The sequence below is a fragment of the Euwallacea similis genome, chromosome 20 (genome assembly GCF_039881205.1).
Source record: "Euwallacea similis isolate ESF13 chromosome 20, ESF131.1, whole genome shotgun sequence".
Classification (NCBI taxonomy): Eukaryota; Metazoa; Arthropoda; class Insecta; order Coleoptera; family Curculionidae; genus Euwallacea; species Euwallacea similis.
The window spans coordinates 1,114,460-1,139,086 of NC_089628.1; the positions used below are offsets into that span (position 1 = coordinate 1,114,460).

At 40.6% G+C, this 24,627-nt stretch overlaps 1 protein-coding gene across 3 annotated transcripts in view; it reads right to left on the reverse strand.

The window, feature by feature from the left end:
- Positions 1 to 24,627, reverse strand: part of ci (cubitus interruptus) — a 43,272-nt gene extending 18,645 nt beyond the window's left edge. Inside the window, exons 1-2 of one of the 3 annotated variants that reach the window (XM_066400292.1) lie at positions 24,289 to 24,627; positions 22,413 to 22,612 (exon numbers count right to left, since the gene is read on the reverse strand). In XM_066400292.1, the coding sequence (XP_066256389.1) occupies positions 22,413 to 22,585 (173 nt within the window). In that variant the 5' untranslated portion in view covers positions 22,586 to 22,612; positions 24,289 to 24,627. Of the gene's footprint in view, positions 1 to 2,142; positions 2,293 to 22,412; positions 22,613 to 24,288 lie in introns of those variants that run through there. The other 2 variants (XM_066400291.1, XM_066400295.1) reach the window with 2 other exon arrangements.

Here is a 24,627-nt window from a genome sequence, read left to right on the forward strand (position 1 = left end):
TTATGACAATAAACTTAATCGTTTAGGTGTAATTATAATCTTCAGCCCAGTAAAAAGCTTCAATTACCTTTAATTACGGTAATACAACCGGACAAGCCATAAAGGTAAACCGATATTAAGACCTGGTAATTAGTCCAGCCACAAACTGGTTTAGTTTGCTCGCCTTTACCAATCGTTAAGGCGCTATCGCATCAACACCCTAACGCTATTCAATTTTTAACGTTATTCCCACGGTTTACTCTAGATTACAACAATTACTACCGGTTTTAACCTTAGGCATGTAAACTAGGCACATGCCAATTTAAAGGTGCAGCCCTAAGAAGGAGATACTTGAGAATTTATTGCTAAGTGAGTCTACCGCTACCGTAGAGCGGATTAAACGGTGTGACTCGGTTGATCCAATTAAGAGGGCCCCTTTGAATATTTAAGACTGTGGAATTTCTATACCTGAGTTTCGTTGAACAAACACCGGCCGGTGCTTTGCATAATATTCCTCTGGTTGAATCAAATGCAACAGCACGTGATCTAATTGCATAACTTTTTCAAGTGATAAATGACTTACTGTTGCACCGAAAGTTACAGTGAAGAGGCAACCAAGAGAGAAAGGGTTCATGTGGGCAATCCCAATGGTCGATCGTTGATAAAGTACTTAATAAGTACGCAAGGAAATCTAAGGATTTACCACCAAAATCCTCCTTAAAAGACTGGAGGAGCGCGGCTGGGAATAAAGGAGAACGAAATTACAGGCTGAAAAAGGCGTACAAGATCACGGGCAGAATATGATGAAGTTACAAAATCCGGTTTTCTTCTGAGAGCCGGGTATAATAAAGTCGTTAATCATCGTAGACTTGGGCCTAACCTGCCCGGTCCGGCGATATTCGATCTTGGTTCGGTTCTTGTATTAACAGATTAGTTCGTTTAAATTTCGATGTATACGAGGACGATCCGTTAAGTCTTCAGGGTATTTTCCCAACTTGCAACGTGAGCAACTTTTCGCGGGGTACTTACATGTCGATCAGTGGCTGGGTCTCAGCATTATTGTGATTTCTCAGCACGATGAGACAATAAAGTTTAAAGTTTCATAGGTCGAATATATACCTGTGGTAATGGTCACAGAATTAAATGAGTCGATGCCTGCATCTTCACCGAGGAACTGTTATGAAATTAAGCGTAAAATCGTAGAAAGTGCACGTATGTCACTTCACTGATGTGTGGCCTCTTGTTTAGTAAGAATGGAGAACACTTGGTTACATAGGCTTGACCAAGAGGTTAACCTCGGGTATAAAAAAGAAACTAAACGCTAGTAAACACCACATAGAGCAAACACAGAAAATAAACATTAAAAAACAACGACAGGCCCAATTGGGCACAAAGATCACCGACCAACCATTTACCACAAATCAATGTTTTGAAATGATGACATGACTCATTTCGAAAAAAGTCAAATCGTCAAAGAATCGCTGAGGAATGATGTCAAATCAACTCCGTCCTTAGCAATTGGCAAGAGGAATTTCAGAGTGTTTTAAACATTTTAAATATTCGCCTTTCATACATTTTAGTTTACCGTTGAGTTTAGTTTTTCTTCCCTCTTGCTTAGGTTCTGAAGACGTGACAGACTGGTTACCGATAAAAAGATAAAATAAATGAATAAATAACAAAAAATAAAACAATTAACGGCAATTAATTAGTCACAATTGTCCCTGTTGTCCCATGGACTAACTGACGTCAGTTAACCTGTCAAATTTTAACGTTATTAAAATCTAATAGTGACAGCCCAGCTCACGGAGGGCAGGCCCGACAACTCTCCCAAAAAAAAGAAAAGTTTTCAGGAAAAACCAAACTCGACAATTTACATGCCCGAGATGTAAATAAAAGCACACGCACCAGTGTCCTCCCGAGTTCACTGCGGTAGCGGGAATCGTGTCTGTTTGCCATCTGATAAGCGGCGGCCAATTATCGGCTCCGCTGACGGTCACGTGACCCAGGTGTTAATGGGCCTTATCGCGGGCCCTTGGGCGCTCTTAATTAGCCCCGGGAATTCGCCGGAAATTTTAATGGGGGACGGATATCTCTAGCCGACTATCTTTCAATTTATTACTCTACGCGCCGACCGGTCTCTCGTTGTTAGTATCTTTCACATACCTTTTGAGTCCCAAGTCGAAATTCGCAACTGCACCGAAAACTGGCGGATAGAGTTGTCCGTGAGGCAAACGCGACGCGACTGACCCAAGTCCTGGTACGACCACCCAGAAGGTACTGCGATTCGTGGAGTACGTCCTGCAATCAGAGAGCGGGCAGGACTAAATCCTGCGGAGAAACACTGCCCGTCACGTACCGCTGTTTTTTCTGTACGATTTCATATTAAGCAATCATGTCGAAAATTAATTGGCGCGGCGCGCTTATTTGGGATGAGTTATTGCAGTCACAAATCCGTCAAACATCGTTCAATATTCAATGCGACTTGAAGGTCTTTCAATCAATCAACTGCGGAACGGAAGTTAATGGGGATTAAACCACGTCCTGATAATAAAACATTAAACCTTCAGATTAAAAAATCGTGATAACGCAATAAAACACAATACATTGACGCAGGGACTGAGACAAGTACATAATCACACGGGATGCCAAACAAAACCAATCAGACTGAAAAGGAACACGCCGTTGAAATAAAGCAGAGTCAATTCTTCTCCTCGGGTTGATTGTGTATCTTGTCTCGGGACGTTAGAAATCACTTGAAGGCAATGATGGACGAGCATTCAAGAAAGAATTCGATGATACAGTGCCTGATCGTGACAAAAACCAGCTTGCTGGGAACACAGACCCATCGACAGAGAGGGACTGATAAATGACCGAACTGGGACGATGGCGACACTCCAGTATGGGCAGCAGGTTTTCGTTTCGAACGCTCTCGGTGTTCCTCTTTGGACTATCGGGTTGAGATTTTTATGCTGCTGTGTACTATGAAATGTTACATCACGTTGTTGGAAAATTAACCAATTCGGGTCGAACCACCACGTTTGAGAGGTACGTTCAAGAACTCTCCTTCGCAGTTCTTCCGTCTCAAAGGTATGTCGACAAATGTGATTTTTGATATGGCCACAAAGAAAAAATCCAACGAGGTCATGTCCGGAGAGTGGGCTGGCCAAAGATCTTCTAAGTAGGTACTTCCGATTTTTCAGGAAGTCTAGATGCGGGCACAGTTATGTGTTAAAGCCAACGGAAGCTTATTAAAGAATTCCTCTAAATCCACTCTAAGTAAAGTGGTAATAAAAGAAAGGCCCAATTATTCAAGTGCCAAATCTTTCAACCCACGTGTCAAACTTAAAGCAAAATTGATTATACGAAAGACATGAACACTGGAGTTCTCCCTGGATCAGTAATGAGCATTTCCTCTACTGAAAATTTAATTGTTTGTTTAATTCTCATCTGAGCGATACTTCGGGATTTTCAATAACCGATAACATTACTTGCTCTTGTTCTTTATTCCAGCATCTGTTGAGGCTTGTTACCGGTTTTTACATGATCCGTATGCCATAAGATTTCTTATAAGTCGTCCAAAAACGGATTGGCTGTATTCTTTCGGTGTAAACGACAGTATGATGTATCGACAAATTTCTTAAAAAATTGTCTTGAAATCGACAAAAAGCTTATCAGGGCCGCATTTAGAAAAAAAGTGAGTTAAACCATGTACATAGTTATCACTGGCACACCCTGCATAGATATTAAATGCAAGACAATTGCCCCTTCTGGTTATTTTCCATTTTTCCAGGTTTTGCTTCTCGCCCGACCAGAAAACTTAATAGCTTTAAATCTAATTCTCTTGAACTTAATGAGGTTGGCGTTTTGCACAGCTCGCCCGATGCAGATTAAGCTCGTCAGTTCCTCCAAAGTGAAACAATAATTTGTTTTTTAGAGCAATTTCTGAGAGCCATTAATCATGACCTCAGAGATCACTGCTCCTCCTTCACGGGCTTCTTAATAAACGTCTACAATATTGCGATGTGCATCCATCAACTAATTCACTCTTATTTAGGATCAGTCTGGCCAGTGTGATGGTAGACGTTTTATTAGATCGATGATGAAGGTTTTTCTCATCTTATTAATAAATTTAATAATGTGGATTTGATTGACGATGAGACAAAATGGGCCAGTGCAGATTGCTGGGAAATTAAGAAAGGTGTTCAGGTTACCTGGAAATATTGAAGGAAATTCAGGTTAGTGAGAAACTGTAAAAGATGCACATACAGATAACTGAGAAACCCAAAATGCATTATTAATAGCTTTTCTCATTGGTCACGTCAAGACCTTTGACGAATGAGTTAACAAATGAACTTTCATACCGCCCTAGTACGACAAGAAACGCATAAGAAACTGAGAAAAACATTGAGATTACTGAGAAATCGTGAATGAAATTTAGTCAGCAGCTGAGCACCTCTAATTGATGTCTTGTAGTGAAAATCTCGTTATCCCAATGAGATACAACATTTTTTTCGTCAAAAATGTTTGTTGTTTGACTAAATTTCGAACTTCGAAATCAAATTTGAATAACTTCAATATACGTCCTATTGTTTTAGAGGGTAGATGCGGTTAAACTATTTTTGGTGACTAAATGGGACCAATCGTCGGTAGGCAGCGGTAAACGGACGATTTTTTGCCGTCCAATTCACGGGACGATTAAATGCGATTGCCCAAAAAGGCATCCGAGCGCAGGTCCCAGTCGGCGAATTCCGCGCGAGCTTCGGCCACTTTTTCGACTTTTCGGTAATTGGCAAAATCGGACACGCATCGGCAATCAATCAGGTGAGGCCAATTTGCTGACTGGGCCCCAATTAGGGGCTCTTTTTGCGCCCGCTCAATGTGTCTATCTGCTACCTGACGGCATCCGTCGCGTCAATTACCGCTTGTTTACTTTTGCCCAATATTCGATCAATGTTATCGAACTTGTCCGTCTTGCGACTTTGACATTGTTGCTTTTTGCGCCACTCGAACATACTTTGCTCGATTTGACTCGTCGTTAAAAAATGGCTGGAAGATGTTCCGAAACGTGGAACGAGGTCCGTTTTCTCTGCTGGCCCCACATCACGCGATTTGCATGCAAATTAACGTTAAGTGAGACATTCGGGTTGATTATTATGCGATAAAGTTGTTAAAATATTCGGTCATCGTATTGGCGTGGTGGCCTCGATTTTTAATATCGACGTTTTTTAATATGAAACACGAAACCCTTACGTTTAATTTGCTTCATTTTTTGCGTGCCGATGTGTCCCTCCTTGAGGCTGAAGGAACATTTTATAGCGGGCTTATTACTATCTCTAAATTAGGACAATCAGAAAGTTCGCTCGAAGAGCAGCGCAAAATATGATTAACAACCCGGATTAACCGGAACTAACCAGAACTGTGGTCTGCAATTCGAGCACATTGCAAGTAAATTCAGTGTCGCAAGTTAACGTTCGAATTCAAAATGGCGATATTAAGGGATTTTCGAAAATATCAGGAGGGCGCCCAATTTTTTCTTTAAGAGAATAACTTTAGATTCTTGAATAGGAGACAACGAAGGTACCGAATGTTCGAATTCTGGTTAATAGGATTCATGCAAATAAACTGAAATCCAATCTGGTTGTGCGCGTATTGGGATGTTGAAAGCTGTAAGAGGTATCAATAGGGTCAATAGGCAAAGTTTTAGGGATTTGGGAGAAACGCATGGCCGATTTAATAATATTCTTGAAAAATGGGAAAATTCTTCGAAAAATGAAAACGATTCCTACGAAATCCTCCAAAACCTTGCCCAAGCCACTGCACCTTGTACAGTTTGCAAGATCCCTACATACGCATCACCACTTCGGACCACACCGCATACCATCAAAAATTGGCATATTTTCAATAATCGAACTATCGTACTTTCGGTAACCCGATCCTCCGAACGGGTAATCGGGCGAAAAAACTTTGCAACCACGGTTTCGAGTTACCGGCCAACCGGTAACATGAAACTTATAAGGTATTTAGCGGGTCCGGTAGACGAATTACCATTTTTAAATTGTTCTCGGTAGGTTTCACCGCAAAAATTATGCGGCCGAAGATTTAGCATGCGAAGAAATTTAAAACGGCAATAGCCGAATGGAAAAAAATAACCAGAAGTTGCGGGAACTCACCTATAATCCTCAAAGCATGTTCTAAGTTGTGGCCATTTTTCTCGACTTAACTAAGGGCACCTATTTGCCACGAACGTAGTTATCTATGAGTTAAGATAATCTCTGACCAGGCAATTAATATTCGGGATCCAAAACATGCAATTAGAGGGAGACCTTAATGGTACTCTGTGGGAATTTGCTAAGCACTATAATCATATGCAGATTGTATTATCTAAATTTGCAAGTAGGCGTCAACAATTTCATTAATTGTAAGACATATTATGTCTTTATGTCTAATTATGGGTAATTTGTGAGTAATTTCCTCCTTTCGTGGGAAACTTGAATTCGATTAGGGAAAAGTTGATTTTGGACCATGTCTATGAACATCCATGTTAACATTCATTCTCTGAAATATCGTGCAGTGCGCATCACATGATTTATTGGTCGTTCTGACAGCGACGACTCAACCAAAAATAAACTTAAGCGCTTTACATCATAAGGACGTCATAGAACATACGTTGCATTAACGGAATTTTGTGGTCGTGGAAGAATAACAATTAAAGTCAAAACTTTTATCAACATTTAAGCCGTTTGTTTTAACACTTTTGGTGTCAATTCATGGGACACACCACGAATTTAGTACCAGAAATTTTCTCCAATTTACTAACTTGAACAAGTACTTCCATGAGTTCATGAAGACGAAGTTAGGTGGTCAAAGTTCAGGTGTGCTTCACTGATATAAATTCTTTGTGATTACAAACATAACCAAGTGGTACGCAAGTGGTACCAGGAACCCATGACGATATTCGGTCAAAAACCAACACACACAACAATCAGGGGTATGGATTGACGAAAAAAAGGACGAATAGTACGTCCAGAAGTGACACTCGACGAGTGTTATGATTCCTAATGAAAACAGGCAGCGCAGGAGGAAAATAAACAGTAGTGCTGCCGTGGTCGATAATGAGCCCTGGGCAGGTAAGTCGGTACGACCGGACGATTACCGCTCGTAAAAGAGGATAAATATTGAGATGTAAATTGGAGAGCGGCCCGGCCGTGTTAATGCGTGTGTTTGTGGAACTTGATTCCATAATAGAGCTGCATTCCAACGTGGAACCAGCGGCGCACCACTCCCATCCACTATGGGAAATTCGTCGTGCAATAATTGGATAATTGGGGTTGAGCCCCGGCGAAGCAGCCGCCACTGCTGCAGGAGGGCCCTCCAATCCTGGTTCCATGGACATGGATCGAATTAAGTTATAAAATTTAACAAGCTATTATTTTAGTTTATAATGTTCACGTTTGGCTAAGATTAACGACGGGATCTTTTAACAATTGTTGCATTCGCTTGCGACACCAAATGGTCTGTGTATAAGTACCCGAGAAAAGTTTAATGTTTAATGCGTTCTCCCCGTGGTAAAAAATTTATTGTGACTGGTTTTGGGTTGTGAATTTACAATTCAGCTGCTTTGACGGGCCACATTTTTTGAGAATTGTAAACTGGTTTCAGGGACAGTTTTACACTCGTCATAAAACATATGATGCATAATCTCAAGGTCGAAAACAAAAAGCGCGATGCGCAGGTCGTTTCAAATTCGATTACATCACTGGGATCTCGAGAACGACGGAGGGTTGGAAAGAAAGTTGCGCAGCCGCAAAAAAGTAGAAAATCCGCAATTTTCAGGAAAAGAACATATGAAACATCTTGCGGTTCAAGTTGTTTGTGAAGATCGATCTGTTTGATCTGATCGAAAAGTGATCTCGTATGCTCGTGCTCTATTACTTTGAATTTCTCTCCGATTTATGATCAAAGAGAAGGAACGTTGTTGCTACTTTGCCATATTCACCTTTAAAATTTCCTGAAATGAATGGTATTAATTTAATAAGCTTCTGGCTACATGCTCCTCTGCCCAATTACGCGTTTAAGGAGCAGTGGTTAACAAGAGCTTCTTCAGCCGATTGCTCTCAGAACAACACACTCCCAGGGTCACTATTAACTTGTTGTGCCGTTGGATGTATCTGTCGTCCGCGTAACCGGCGGACACATAATCAAGAAGTGAGTTCCGAAGTTCCCTTTTTCAATTTACACACAATGCGCCGCTGCCATGGAAAACAAATGGCGGTCAGGTATCACGGCGTCAATCGATCTGTTCGAACACGGATCGATCCGCCGACGATCTTTTGATCGGATCTTGCCAGCTAATTGGACGAGAACCGCCACGGCTTTACTTGGACTTTATTCCCTTCTCTAATGGCTGCGTACATATCTAATATTACACGTGTACAGAGGAACAACGAGAGGAAAACTGCCCAATCATTAACCAAATAGATGAACCTCTACGCGGCCAATCCGCCTTTGAAGTTGTTAAATGATCGCGCGATTGAGCAGCCCAGCGGGCGCCCTTTTTTTACCAAAGCCGCAGAACAGACCAGAACTGGACCCTAGCGAGTTGTTGGCCATCGCCGATGGAATAATTAAGAGGATTCCGTTGATGTGATTGCGGTAGTCGAGATTGAAGCAATCTCCTTTTACGACCGGCTCGGGCGCCATTTTGTTACCATTGATGCTATGAGGGTACCTCAACTAGGAAAACAGATCAATTTTGCAAGGGGATTAAGAGCAATCAGCATACTCGAAATAAAGCTATTAAGCTCTTCTTATTCAAACAAAACAATCCCATATCCGTTCCCAAAGAACGGACGAAGATCGAGACCCCGCATTGCATAATGACCATCTTCGGCGGGCAAATTGCTCAGTTATGATGAAGTCATTATCCGAAGGATGGTTTCTTTGTTGCCGCGGTTCAAGAACGCTCATCTCGAGGTGCACAATACCAGGTACCTTTAGAAAATTCCACAAGTACTGCCAAATCATGCAACCCATAAAGGGAGTATTATTGGTTGTTCATTTGGGCGTGTAATGGACCAGCGGCGGTTTGAATAAATACCTTGCTTAAGCTGATTAGCTTCAAGGTTATATGCAAAAAGACGGAAAATTAGTGAAAAACTGTGCTGCTTCAGAGGCAGCATTAATAGTGATAAGTGATGTTGTTATTAAAGGCTTGTCAAAACTACGCCAAGTGCCTCTCCCGAGGAGATAATTTAGATTTCTGAAGGCACCTGTAGATGATTAATTCTAATTTTTAGTTAATTTATCATCTGATGAGTGACGTTCATCTCGGGTAAATTGCTCTCCGGGCCAGGGGGGCGCGCTCTCGAGAATTTCGTTTAGTAATTCTTTTTAATCGTCGTTTTATTTGTTGAAGGAACCGCATCGGGTGTCGGAGATTGACAACTATTATTCTATTACGGCCCCTTTCAGTTCAATTTCGCGACGCTCTCCGTGTCGCTTTTCTAACTTGGAACTAATAACCTCCATTGCACGTGTGTAAAACTTGCAAATTAAGGACGAGTTTTTGTTTGGGCCCCCTTAATTGCCGAGTGGTTCCGAGAACAATTTGCAGCGAGAGAGACGTCTTTTTTGGTTAAGAGCAATTAGCTGTTTAATTTTAACGAACTGTGCTTTAAATAAGCTATATCGCACTGAAATGTTAATTAATCGGGGAAGTTAAAAGGGTTCGTAAGATCGTTGGGACAGAGCTTCTGCAAAGGTGGAGCTGTTGAGAGGAGATCAGGGAATACCATGTGTCCCACAGACATTGGTGTGAATGAGTATAACGTATAGAAAATAGAGTGATTCAGCCTTATGAAAAGATTGCTTGTTTTCTTTCTACAAAACATTTAAGTTTTTTTTATTCTGTAACTTCTCTCTGCTTTAAGTAAGGATTTGCACACCATTGACTTAAAAAAAATGAAAATTCAATGGGTTTAAGTCCGGACATCGTGGTGGCCACACATGTTCCCTACCCTGACCAATCTATCAATATGGGAAATTTGTATTCAAGAACTCCCCTGCATGTGTTGGACAACGGGCAGGAGCGCCGTCTTGCATAAACGAAAAATATTACATTAAGAATTGTGGAATATCCTCCAAAACTAGAAATACATTGTTTCTTAAAAATCTCAAGTCCCATTCTATTTTGGCGGAAGAATTAGTCCCGAAATTCCACACTACCCATCAATTGAAAATTCATATCGAACGCGATATTCTCTTATTAAAAGGGTATTTATTTGCTGTAACAAATTGCAGAAATCAATTCTGGGTTGAAAATTCCTTTGCAGAAAATTTTGAACAGGAATAAAATTAAGTTTAACTGAACCACTCTATTCATTACACACTTATCCACCATACTCTAACTAATATACAATTGTAACGTTGTTTCTCGAACACCCTGTTGATTTTTCCTCAGTTTATTTAGTAACTTAAATTATTTCAGATGCGTTGCACTTTTCCCCAATTTTGTCCCTTCCCATACTTAATCCATAAATCTCTTTTTTCACTCTTATCTTCAAACCAGACCCTCGAGTGGGTACTTTGACTGAACCAATAAAATTGAAGCAAACTGCATGGATCGTTACGGTTTGCATATGCTAACCCTCAAGAAGATATCGCTGCGTCATTCAAGAAGACAATTTCTGAAAGCCACGTTTCCCAGAAAGCAGTTTTCAGGTCTAAAAGGGCCCGAAGTACCAGGGAAGGGCCCGGATTTCTCGGAACTATGGCTTCCAGCAATAGAGCGGATATTCTGGGCTGTTGCGATGGACTTGTTAATGGGTGCAATTTGGGATGGAATGAGCGCCGCCAGTATTTACTGCAGGCACCTGTTGTAAAGTTAATTATGACTACATCGAAAAGTTGGCTTTTATTAGGGGGGAGTTTTGGTGGGGCCGCAGAGATATGGGTCAGCTTTGATTTTCTCGGCTTTTATATTTATAGAGTTTTGCTAAAGACCACCACTCTTCGCACCACATCCGCTGTACAATGCAGTGGAGCAATATTTATCGACGCTAAAAGTGCGCTTTATAGGTTTAACAACCTCGGACCGGAATTTTTAGTACCTTCGGTTCACAGCAGGCGTTACAGTTCTGTTTATTCTTCTCCTGTCACAGCCCGGTTAAAATGGGCCAGGCCGGATAAAGCGGTTTTTTCAGCTAAACCATTCTCTATCTTCACTAATTGGGCAATTATCTCCAGAAGCGACAACACGGCCCAAGGACCCACCGAAAAATCTAAATCAAAATGACGTTTTAATGTCGAAACAGTCTTTTTCGTTTTTCTTTCGGAGGTGACTTATCTCGCCATAAAACAAAATATACTGCGTTCCCAAAGATTAAGACATTTCCTTATTTATGGTCTGCCATGAATAAGGCATTGAAGATTCAAAACACTTATCCTATCTGCGGCTAAGATCTCCTCTCGGGCTCTCTCTCTCTCTCTCCGGGCTCGGGAACTCGTTTATTTTTTATGTTAATCTGTTCGGTTTATTAAATAAGCGGTTTTATGCAACATTAAGTGAAATGACTCCATTTTTATTGTTTGATTTACTCCACTTCGGGAGCACTAGTGTAAACAATAATTTAAAAAAGCGATTTATTATGGCTCGGATTCTCCACGCAGTGCTGCACAGGTGAATTGTAATAAACTCGCAGTCAACAACTTGCCCGTAATTAAAAACGCATTAGTCGAGCGGGGCAATTTTTGACGCATAAATTAATCGGCTTTCTTGCCCATTGAACATCATGATTTTTTGGGCCCTCGAGCCGGTTTTCGTACTGGGCCCGCCATTCAAATGCTAATTAATTTTAGCCTTTTTATTTAGGCTCTCATTATACAGGTCCGACTCAATTAGACTTTCGCATGTACGCGGTAATTAGCATATTTGACAAATATAACTTTATCCCGACTTTTTTACCAGCCCGTCTGCACGATAACAATGGTCGTTTGTTCTTGGGAGCTGGTTTTTGTCGATGCCCATGCATAATGCAGCCAGCCCAGATCTGGTCCGGCAAATGGTATTTTTGCCTTTTTCTTACCGCCGGCTTATATAACTTTTAGATGCTGACGGCTTGCCTCATAGGTAAACAGACGCGCACTCGAGTTTTTCCTATTGCTGATTAGCTTTCCAGATTTGCTAGGATCGATCCGTTTGCACGAAAACTGCAAGTCGAGGGCTGTACCAGCTGAAGACCCGAAAACGTCGTCAACGGTAAAAAGCGTCGACGGCCGTGACAAAAACAAGGCAGGCAAGACGATGGCGGTACGCGTTCCACGGGGCCCCGATCATATTTTATCCTGCGGTGACGTTTGCCGGATCATTTTTGAGAACTACATTCTGCTCGGTATGTCTTGTACGCGCATAATGACAATTTATATGTGTATCTCGCATCGGCAAAAACTCGCCCTGTTCTGGTTAGTGCTCTCGAAGACCGACAGAAGAAGTTATCGATTTAATTTGATGGGGACGATGAGAAGCCGTGCGTGGCCGTCATTCTAAGAGATTGCTCAGGTCAAGTTTTTTCCCGTCGGATGAGAGTTTCTTCTTCATACCGCTTATTGAGGTAATCTCGGCAATATGCTTCTGGATGCCTTTTTTGGTTAATTTCTCTCGCTTTTTAACCCGCGAATGTTAACGCAGCTTTAATTGGCTCAAAATTTTTATGCGCGCTCCGACCGTGATCAGCACGGCTCCGCAAATAAATATCCGAAAGGAAAAGGAACAAAACCAAACACTATATGTCGATGTCGAGGCGGAGAAATGTAAATATGGCGAACACGACATTGCTTAAAATATGATTTCGTGCCTCATGTGTGAATTTCGACCGTTTACGGCCGCTGCTTGTTTATGTTGTGTTTGTTGTATTGTGTTCTCCGCGAGCGATCTCGCCTCGTTCCAAGCCGTTTTACTCCGCTTGTTTTGACTCGGAATTCTCGAAATAGCCCCGCTCATAAAGTCATAACTCTGCCTTGTTATTTCAATTGCCTGTGCCTTGCAGAGACCTCTGCGGCAACGTCATCAATCCTGGACATCGTGGATCATTAAAAATCTTGATTGAAAAAAGTCTAGTACTGGCAATTCCTTGGCAGATTAACCTTTCAACAGAACTGACATATCCCATGAAGAAATATAAGCCGCCTGCGTATGCCTGAGAAAGCCATTTTTAAGATATGCGAAAATAGGGGGTTTAAAGACCAAAAGAAGTTCGAGTAATAAAACTAGAGGAAGACATATTTTCATTGGCCATATCTGCGCATGACGACAAAAGGAAATTAAAAAGGTTAAGTCGAGACTGCGTGGTGTCCACAGGTGTTAACTACCGCGACTAATCCACAAAAGTGAAAAATTTATACTTCTTTACATGCAATGAGCAGGAACGCCATCTTGTAAAAACCAAAAAAAATATCTTAAGGTTGGAGAATCGTGCTGTAAAACTCTAGGGAAGTCGTTTCTCAATAAATCGAAATACCGATCTCCCTTCACTTTCCCCAGATGTTCTACTGGTCGCAAAGTCATATCTCTCTATACATGTTGAAAGTGAATGATCTCATTAAATGAGAATTTCTGAGTTGTAAGAATGGCTGTTTCTTGAATTGAATATACCTCGCTGTTGCTTCAGAAATTCGTCTGGTGCTGGTTTTTGGAGCCCCCATTATCCGAACGAAGATTTCTTTTCCTGAATCTACAGTGAGAATTTTGGACTCTTCATTATCCAATTTAGAACGAAACGATTCAGTCTTATTCAGTTTGTCATAGAGTCGTTTGAAAGTTCGATGATCTGGTTGTCTATTATTGGGATAAAGCTCCAGGTACCTTTTAACAGCATGACGACTTCTAAAATTTGTTTTTGCGCATAAACATAAACCATATTTCCCATCTCGATATTAGTAAATTCATTATGTCGAGGCACTCGCGAAGCTGCAGCACAACAAAACTTAATTGAAAGTACCTCGAAAATGGTTTGAGATACCTGTTTAAATAAATTTACTACTTGTCAAACAACCCCCCTACGAACAATTTCAAGCCAATAAATCAAAAACTGTGAGATTTATTTTCATGTCACGGAAAAAACTGCTTCTTGTAGAAAGAAAACAAACAACTTTTTTATATGGCATATTTAGCTGAATCCTCTAACACGCTATATTCATTTGTATTAAATTATAAAGTTCATAAAATAATCAAGTATACATTTTTTACAGGGTATTCGTCATAAACAAATATAGCAAGAAGTTTATAGGGACATTGCCTCACAAAAACGCTTCTATTCCTTGTTCAATTTTGGCATTTTTGGGCCTCTAACGTCCCATTCCTATATCTCCCCCCCATTTGTGAGTAATTTGCAAAAATATTTAAAAAAATACCTTAATATTACAATAATTTCGCAATAGAATTTGAAAAACCGCATGCTTAAATGGGTATTTTTCACAGAAGTGATATGAAGTAAGTAATAATAGTTATTTACGTATAGAGGATTGGAGTAAGAAGATTACGCCGGTAGCTCAAGTTTAAGCTTTATTTGGTCAAGGGCGTAATCCTTCTTCAATCACGGCTCGAAATAATGCCAACGTTTATTATACCTATAAAACCTATAAAAAGCGAAAATTTACAAGTAAATCTGCTTTGCAGCCATTCCATTAGTCGCAAATTTTACTTGCAAATCTCGGTTTTGTAATTTTATTACTTACTTTATATTCATTTTACGTATTTTTACGTAAACGCTAAAAATTCCAAACTTAAGCTTTTTCTCGCAAAAAATTTCTGTTCGTTTTCGCTAAAAGTCGCCATGAATATCCACAATCATTTTTCAAATTAAAGAGGAAATAGCCCTAAATGCACCTCGCAGAGTATTGGAAACATCGTTGGGACTGTTCAGCAGCTAAAAATCTTCTCATCACCCGCAGTATTCGAAAACTCCTAACCGCAATCTCTCTACAATTAACGAGGCTATGAATAAGAATCTTATAGTAAAAAATTGTGAGTTTTCCTCAATGTAGAAACCGAGAATTTTCGCTGCACTCTAACGATCTATAATAAGTCAATCTTTTCCTCATCCACCCTAATTAATTATGGTTGTGACCGTTCTTCCTTTTTCTAGGCTCTGACATCTACATCAAATTCATGAGAAACTTCAGGCCTACAGGTACTTAAAATTATTTACGGCAATATTCACATCTCGAAGTTACAACCCAGACGGTTCACGCAGAAGAACCCATTAAATCATCAGCAAGGCGCACGATCAAAGAAGATTCATCTACTGACCAAGAGGATCCAGTAGAATCTCATTTGAGGGAAAATTCATTTAGCGAGATATCGCCTAAAATTATTTGATAAAGCTGCGTCTGCAAATGAGTCCGTTAACATCGAGTCGCTGCTCGAATGATAATTGTCTCTGGTTTAAAGAATGAACCTACGCAGACAGAGAATCAAGGCCAGTAATTCCTTTTAAGCCAACTGATTAAATTGCATTTTTTCTTATGGAAAAATCGCTTTTAACGGCGTGGGCAAGTTAGAGGGCTATTTAGCTCACAAATGCAAATGCGAGCTCAAACACCATTTACCTCCAATTAGCGCCCTGGCATCCAGTTGTTTTAGTAACGTGCCACCATTACCATAACTTTCATTTTTTTATTTCTCCCAATCCCTCAATTGCCCATAAAAAATTGTTAAATAATCTCGAGATTGCTGGAGCGTTGAGTGTGCAACAGTCAATTGCGATCTCGCGTTATTGTAATTATAAATAGAAGGTCAATAATCTGAGTAATGTGTGCGCCAATAACGCGAACAGAGCAGGGTCTCATCAATCACTTTACGATCTGTTGAGCAGCACCCAGTTGATAACGTTCTCGCTAATTGACTTGTCAGTTCCGATGATACCCACAATATGTTTGGATCATACGCTTGACTTCAAAAACCATCGCTGTACCTTCATGCCCATGAGAAAGATTTGAGTTCATGACTGCGGTAGCGTTAGGCAACAATAGGACGGTGCCTTCTAAACTGAAAAAACACTAAACAATAACATGACAATGTTATCTGGAAGCTTTAATTTTATGCGAGGTCACTTGATAGCCTTTGGTTTATATCGATTCTCGGTGTATAAATAAACTATTAGAAGATAAGGTGTTGTTCTCCCCTAGGAAGCGCATCTGTTCTCCATTTCCTTCAGTGCTATTCAAACCCTCAATGTGATATTTCTTGCCTCTAAGCCATTCACTAAACGGAGTGGAAATTAAATAATGTTGAATTTAATAATTTACATGCTGTAAACGTTGCGTAAGCCATTAACGATACCACGAAACATTTTTCCGGCGTCTGGTCTTCGGGCTTGTTCTAAGATGGAAAAGTTTGTCGAAGACACATATGCGCCTCGGCTCGCACCGGGCCCAAAAGAACCCAAATTGCTTGCGTTAACAGGCTTTTGTAATGTTGCAATTAAGACGCTTTGCACCTACTAGGAGTGAGTACGTGGGATAATCAATAGAATCTAAATGTGCGTTGGAAATGGAACCCAATTATTTCTTGGGCTCACTAATGGTACCGGATTAAGTAGAGTGGAACAGGAGCGCGCTTGGCTTACAAATATGCATAATACTACAATTTGTAAAACCGAGTTCCGAGCAATTAATAGTGGTCATTAAACCCGCTACTACTGGGACTTAATTGAAATTTAAGAGAAATAGCAGGGCTGGAAAAAGAGCGGAGAAGGGACCGGTATGTTGCGTAATTATAACTATCCTAGACCGTGCGAGAAAATGAAGGTGGAAGCATGCTCCTGGCGCGTCACGTGAGATATCATGCCTCGTTAATGAGCACGTTTCAACTTGCATTTTTCCAGCCATAAGTTACATATCTTGTTCAAAAGTTGCGCTCAGACCAGGGGTTACTCCCCAAACGGCCCGTTCAAAATCGAGCAAAGGAACGAAGAACGTCTAAGGGTGTTACAACTACCCAAAAAGGAATTCGAGAAGTATCTCTAGGTAAGACAGAAACATTTCACGGAAAAGCGGCCCAATTTTTGGACTTGGCAGAGCCAGGAACTTATTGGATATTTGCAGAGCCTGAGAAGTGGACCGTCGAAAAGCCGTCTGAGGGATTTTGAATACTTCCAGACATTCCGAAAATCGCTAAGGGACCGAAACCACCCAGGTCCAAATCCACTCGATCAAGGGAGCCAAACCACTGCCGACGTGTTTCTCCGGTGTTGTTAGATCAACTTTCTCTTGTGCGGATTTGGACAAATAACAGGGCAATTGGCAGGCCTCAATAAGGGCAATCAAGAAAAATGTTGGTTGTGTGTATAAATGCAAACAAACCCGCCCACGAGAAACCGAGACAACTAAATCAAGTCCCGAGATCAACTACCGCGGGCCGTCGAGTACCCTGGTCGGGGGGACCCGCTGATTTATGGCCGGGCCGTTCTAAGAAACGCGCCTCGACCGGCGCAAAAAAAAATAACCCAACCGAAACTGGCTTTCGGTCAACGTTCATTCTCAAACTTCTATCTCAAAGGTATCTCTGTTAGGGATCTGTATAATTCTGTGCGCTACACCGCTCACGGGGGTAGATAAATGTCTTTTTCCGCGCCTACGGGATTCTTGGGTCAAAATGTCAGGGCTTGTTTACAAGACGGACAACCGAGTCATGATCTCTTTATGTTTGAGGAAACACTATCTTTCGCGATGCTACCAGCAGATAAATCTTTCAATTCTAGGCACGTTTTATTTACGGCTACTTTGCATGGCTTGTGGGGTTGCGGGACCCGTACGGTCAAGCTCAGGTAAAAGTCCGAAGTTGCATTAAAGAGCTAATTATAGGCCGGATTACTCGCGACAATGCTGAACAAACAGTTAACACCTGAAAACAAACAAGGCCGCTGGAAAAGCTAATCTCCTTCTCGTCAAAGTAATCGAATTGTAGCTCGGCAAATATAAATATTGAACCAAGCTTGAACAAAGTTTACTCATGTGTATTTGTCTTAAAATTCGAGTAGCGGTTAATTTATTTGTTCGTTCCCGACCTTCATCAACTCGCACGTTGATAATCACCTGCGAATGTGCGTAGATGATAAGACTCGCGGTACTCGCACAGCTACGCACCCAACCGATGGAAAACCCATTTGAAATCCGATATCATAATTTGAAAGCGAAACATGCCCATTGGGGCCCCGCCGCGAACATGCGGTCTGATAAAACCATCACTTGTATAAACATTATAATTAGATTCTCCCGTTGGGTTGTTACTCGCTATTAACATTTTTAAATAAACGATGGTGACTTAGATTCAACCAAATGGCAGCAAAGAGAACTGGATATTGAAGATTCAAGAACAATGGGGAACAAAGCCTGAAGAGTGGCTCATAAAAAGGCATTAGAGCTATCAGGGGGACTTGGATTACGTTTAATATTGACCAGGCTGCACCGGCTCGGACTTCGTCATTAATAACGAAGCGGCCGCCATTTTTCACTGCTAATCGGCAAAACCATCTTCGGTCGAGCCAGCTCGCTCGCGCTCTTTGCTTACGGAATTGCTTTATTTACTTCGCAAATTTAATTTCTCTATTACCGCACTGTGCTTTTCATAATGCCAAAACGCATATTATCTTCCTGGCGGTAGTAAGTATGTACTCGAGGTTTAAGTAGCGACCATGACAAATACTCGTGAGGTAATAAACTTGTAAATGTTACTAATTAGCAAGTAATAAACATGAATGGGTCGTGGGTATTTTGTAGGCCTGAATGAAAGAAAGTAGAAAATCGAGAAAGCTGTTAATCCATACAGGAAAGCTGTAGCCATAACTGCTGTCTGGATCAATACGCGTCGGCTAATTTCCACGCCCTATTGGATCTAATTTCTACACCGCAACAAATTTATTGTTGCGAAAACATCCTGTACATTTTTCCTTTTTCTAGAGCCAGGCCCTCTTTTAGCACTTTGGCGCAAACGCCACTCACACCATGAGACTTGAATTTTCCTTATTTGTAGTAATCATTAATCATGACTTAAGACGCGTTCCTAGCCAGTAACTCGGGAATACCATAGGAAACCATAAATAGGAAAACACAGAATGTAATTCCTATCTGTGAATGAGGCATTCAGTTATACTATGGGGCCGATGCATGGAAGTCCTGGCAACTGTTCCAAGGGGACAATGTTTTTGCCAAAAATAGAAAAAAACGAAAGAAAGAATGGAAAAAAATGAAAGAAAGAATGAAAAAAGAACGAAAAAAAATGAATGAAAAACGATTTGTTTTAAAGCCAAAGATGATACTGAAATGTTGAACTTGTTCCTCGTTTAGCCGACAATAAAATTATATTACGACAACAACCTCCTAGTTGCTCTTGGAATCTATTACGGAACGTTTACTTCTTAAGCCGGATACGGGATATGCAATATAACTAATAGCTTGATAGGAATAGTAAACAATGCGCGTTTCCGCCGTAAAAAACATGGCCGATTTAAATTCAATATACTCCTTCAGCTTTAATTATTCTTTAAAATATTTGTAAACTGTCGCCTCTCTGTAATCGCCGGATGAAAATGTCAACGAATATACCATAAAGTTGGAGTTAATTTCATTCCGGAGGCGGCAATTAAAGACCCGATGACATTGGCCCATCGGCCGAAGAAAGCATTTGCTTGAGTTCTTCGGTTTTTCGGTGGTAACAACTTTTGAGACGTTGACGAGTGCGATGATCAGTTACAAACAACATGTGTTTTGCTAGAGAGACAATATAGGCATAGCACGTGCAAATTAAGTTATCTATAGTCATTTAGCTGGAATCGGCGTGACTGCAATGCCAATGTCTTCTTACCATTTGCAGTAAACTAATAACGCAACGTTCAATCGCTTCCTTGAATGCAGCTTATTTTTATTTGATAATTGCATGAAAATTGCTTCATTAAGCGCCCATATGGTAGATTGAGTGCTAATTAGCCGCGGACGTGTCTTACTTGCCTTTGTCTCGGCATTTTTACTAGAGCTCGGCTCACCAACTTCGTAATTGATGATAGGCTATGACGAAGAAAGTACGCATTTAATTCAGTAACACCGCTCTTCGTGTAATTTGACCATTAGAGTGATCTAGTTAGGATTCCCTAGAAGATCTCAATAGATGAAAAGAAACACAAACACATTATTGTGTTCTAATGCGGCGTTCATCTATTCATGACCACCGATCAAATACGGGAAACGGCCTGCCCGTAAACTCTTCACAACAATGGGCTTAGGCCCTGTACCTGGAACCCACCTATGAGCCTTTGTATGCCCTATTCACAGTCGCTTGTCCGGTGGAGTGTCAAGAATGCACTTTTAGGCAGTATGTTTGAAATCCGAAGTCCCTGCCACGCACAAAGGGGATCATGCGTTCGCCGAAATCTGAAGGATTTGTGAGCTTGGGTGTAAATTTATAACGTTGCGTTATATGGGCGTGGTAAAAGCCGGAAGTAATAACTAGCCCATAAAAATAGAGCCCCATGCTACAATTAACCCTTCGAGGTGCTAATCACTCTGTTTACGTGGTAGTAAATAAACCCATGGTCGGAAGGGTGGAAGATTGGAGTAGAAAAAGGAGAGCGAATATCGCAATTTGCGAACGGGCTGCATTGGCGAAATGGTGCATAATTACCCCCCGGGGCACGACAGGTGGGTCGAAGAAATACAGCAAGAAGAACAAGAAGAGTTGTGCAACTCGCTGCATCGGCCGTGATTGAGATATGAGCAGAATCAAACAAATCGCGCCGATCTTATGATGGGCGGGCAAAGTCCAGCCTTCCACCAGATGAAGATGTCCGAAGGACATGGTGGGGTGAAGGGAGATACAGTAGATGGTGGCAGCGATTTACACACCCAATTTTGGTATTCCTAACGCACTGTCCCATCTCTCATTCGTATTTAATATTTATTAGTCCCACATGCACTTTGTTATGTAAAATTCAATATTACCGCAAGCGCAACCGATCAGAATCGGTCAGACACAATAAATGTGTACACAGTTCATAGACTCGGCGTCCAATTTTCCAGCACATCTGCGGGTTTATTTAAAACTTAAGACCGGAACAACGAAAATAACAAACACATTAACGACTGTGTTAAAACAGAGTCGGCATTTCAAGAATGTCGTTCTAAATAGAATATCTAAATTGATTTTTACTAAAGAACAAATTCTTCTTCTAGATAGCGTGGCGGACCTTTCTGTAAATCGATAATTTGTATCATTGGAAGGAAGATTAAGTCTCTAAGAAAAATGGTTTAATAATAAGATAAACTAAACGCAGAAAGTTGATCTCCTAGTCAGATCAGAGTTCGAAGCAGAGAAGAGATAGATATCAGAGAGAAACAGCTTAATAAGAACAAAAACTAAACTGTTTCGTAATATTTGGTAAATTCTTTTCCCATTGAAGCAAACAGTCTAGTTTTCAACGTCGAAGGGAGTATTAACCCTCGAAGCAGTTGCTTCTATTCATCTCCTTCTTGAAGTCTTTCCCGTTCTATCCTTCATTACAATCTATGGAATGGTCACAAATATATTTTCTTACAGACCTCCATTTTGTCACTATTACTTTCTCATTAACATTCCTGTTTGTCTTCCTCTTCTTCTAACCCTTTTTTCTAATCTATCTTTTCTAACTTTTTTTATGACAATTTTGACAGTTCTGACAGATGAATAAAAGTCAAACATGATTAAAAATTTTATTATTAAATTTTAGTTGGAGAAAACGCTCTGATGAAGCAAGCGCAATTACACACCTGCTGAAAGTGATTTTGCAGTCGCTCAATCACATCACGGTCACAAATCACACAATGTTGACATTGACTCAAATTTGAAACAAAACCTCGTTTTTTATTAATTCCTTCAATTGACTAATGTATTTTATGGCTATTTATACTTAATTTTAATTAAAAATTGATTACAAATTGCAATCAATGGAGTAATTACAAAGCAGATTGGCCGGTAAGTTTTTGTTTATTTTACTACTTACTTCATATTCATTGTATCTATTTCTGCGTAAATGCTAAAAAAGGATTATTAGTAATCGTTTATTAATTTAGTAAGAAAATATCTGTGATTGCATCTGGTCCTATATAAGAACTCGTGAGGAATTTGCTTTCACTTTTGATTCAGTTTTAGTGCTTGTGGGGGTAGTCGGGGCTGCGCGGACTTGTAGTTTTGGGCTGATATAAAGTTCACTAATTTTAAAATTTTCGTCGAACTGACAACAACGGAAATATCTATTTGGTCAAATATAGTGGATCGCTCTGTATAACGAAAGCATTTCAAATTAAATATATTTACAAGCAAAAGAGGAGATATGATGATAAAAAATCAACAAGTCCTCAATCTAATTAAGCCGTACCTCCTCTCAAAGTTCCAATCAGAACAGACTTACCTTGGAGGTGGATGAAATCCCTGTGGAGGTTGATGAGGCCACGGAAAGCGATCCGGTGGGGGCGGCGCTGGGGGGCCCGGCTGAAACGCGGCGTAGGGGCCCCCTGGAAAAGGCATCAGAGGCGGCGCGGTTGTGGTCAATCCGCCCCCTGTGCCGTCGTGCTTTTCGGGCATCAGTAATGGCTAACTGCAGAGGTAGGACTGAAATCAAAAAGCCTGATTTGAGGGAAGTTGTTTCAGGTTCTCCACGGATTTTGGTAGATTATTGTTAGGGATGTATTGCGTAAGATATTGAGGAAGATTGATTTCCAAGTAAATTTTGAAATAGAGTCTGGCGATTCGTGCGTTTCTATGAAAATTAGTCCGACGTTAAAGATAATAGAACAGGAATAATTCGGTCCTTAGGCTCCTTCTTTTGGGTTGCAACACGAAAGACGTATTTCTGAACTTTTTTAGGAGATACTGTGCTTCAGTGTTACAATGCCCTCCTTGACTTCTTTCAAACAGCTCTTGGACAATAAGATAAAATGATGAACTATTAGAACAATTAAGTAGCAAGTTATAACATAGAGTTGATATTTTTAAGGGCCAAATTATTAATATGCTGTTGATTTTAACATCAGATTAATTTTCGTAGAAACTCACCAATAGTTAGGCCTTATTTCAACGTTTCTGTGAAAATTAGCTTGCAGTTAACTTGAAATCTTCGCTTTTTGTATTTTTGGACAATATGGGAAAACTGTCTTGACTGAGTCAAATTACTAATCTGGTGGCAACTTTAACCACATAGAAATGTTGTAACTGAGCCTGGGCATTGCTCACTTTGAAGGTGCAGCATTCGCTGCACCTTTACGTGTGAATATTCCAGCTATATAGTGTTGCTGTATGTTATAACTTGTCGCACCCTGTACCCGCTCTATGAAAATAATCTGAGCGCACGCTTACAACGACCCGCAAAGAAGTATTCAACTTAAAAAACACTTTTCCAATTTTGGCATATGAAGTGACAGTTTCCTTAATCGAAACCAATGAATAAAGGGGGTTCATTTCGCAACTAGTTGCATAATGAAAACAGTTAACAAATAGAACTAGTAAGAACAATGATTGCTGCGGTGCTACCAGATACAAAGCGTAGCTAGAATATGTTCTAATGTATGCTATTTTCTTACGATTTCATCCTCGTGCAGCAAAATTTGGAAAAATCATGTATGAAACTCATTAGGAAATGCTCTTTTATATAACTTGTGTCATGTCTTGCTTCGCTCGTTCCGCAGCATCCCTCTAGGCATGTAAGCTTATGCATTTCCTAACTAGCTGCATAATTTGCTATTGCATAATCTGAATACTGAGTAATCGCAGTTATCAAAATAAATAAAGGTTTTAATAAAAACTGGCACCCAATACTACATATTTTAAGATAATAAGAGGTACTATTTTTGTAGGTTCCTGCAGTCAACTAAGGACACCTAATCTTTTACATGTTCAGAAAGCAGAAACCCCTTTAATCAAAAAAGGTCTTAAAGTCAGCCATGGGTCAGTAAAAAAATGGCATAAACGTAAAAAAATGGTACCCAAAACCACAATCTCTTGAAACTACCACTAGCGCAATGATGCAGTGAAATAGCTCTTATTACCCTCAGGAACGCGTATTATTTTCTCTCTTCGTTAGCTGCTCCATGAAAATATCTTCCATAGAGCAACAGGACATTGAGTTCTTAAAGGGTAATCAGAAGCCCCAAAAACACATTATTGCCCACAACTGCATAACTCGCACTTTCTGCCGCTCTTTTTTAAAGCTTTCAGTAGACCCATCCAGTAGGTGTCTGTCCCGCCTCTCAACAAGAGGTCTAAAATGCCATCTCCCAATGCTAACTTACATCGAGCAAACCCCTCATCATAGCCGAAACAAAGTCCTCAAATCCACTTAACTAATCCAGTCAAATACTCTCTCAAAAACCGATCACCAAAACCAAAAAAGTCAACAGTCCGCTACGTCACTGAAGCCCGTTTTTCGGTATTGTCGATACTAAATCGGCCTGACGTGAGACACTGACTCCGTGTTCCAGTGCGTCTCGGTACTGACTAGAAATCCATCCCAAGAAAGACCACGGTCAGAAACAGAATTAAGCAGGGGAGGGGGCAAGGCAGTGGCGCGCCGCATTGCCGTGGTTGATGTCTTCATTAAGGAAGAATGCCGGGTTCTGTTTGCCTTATAT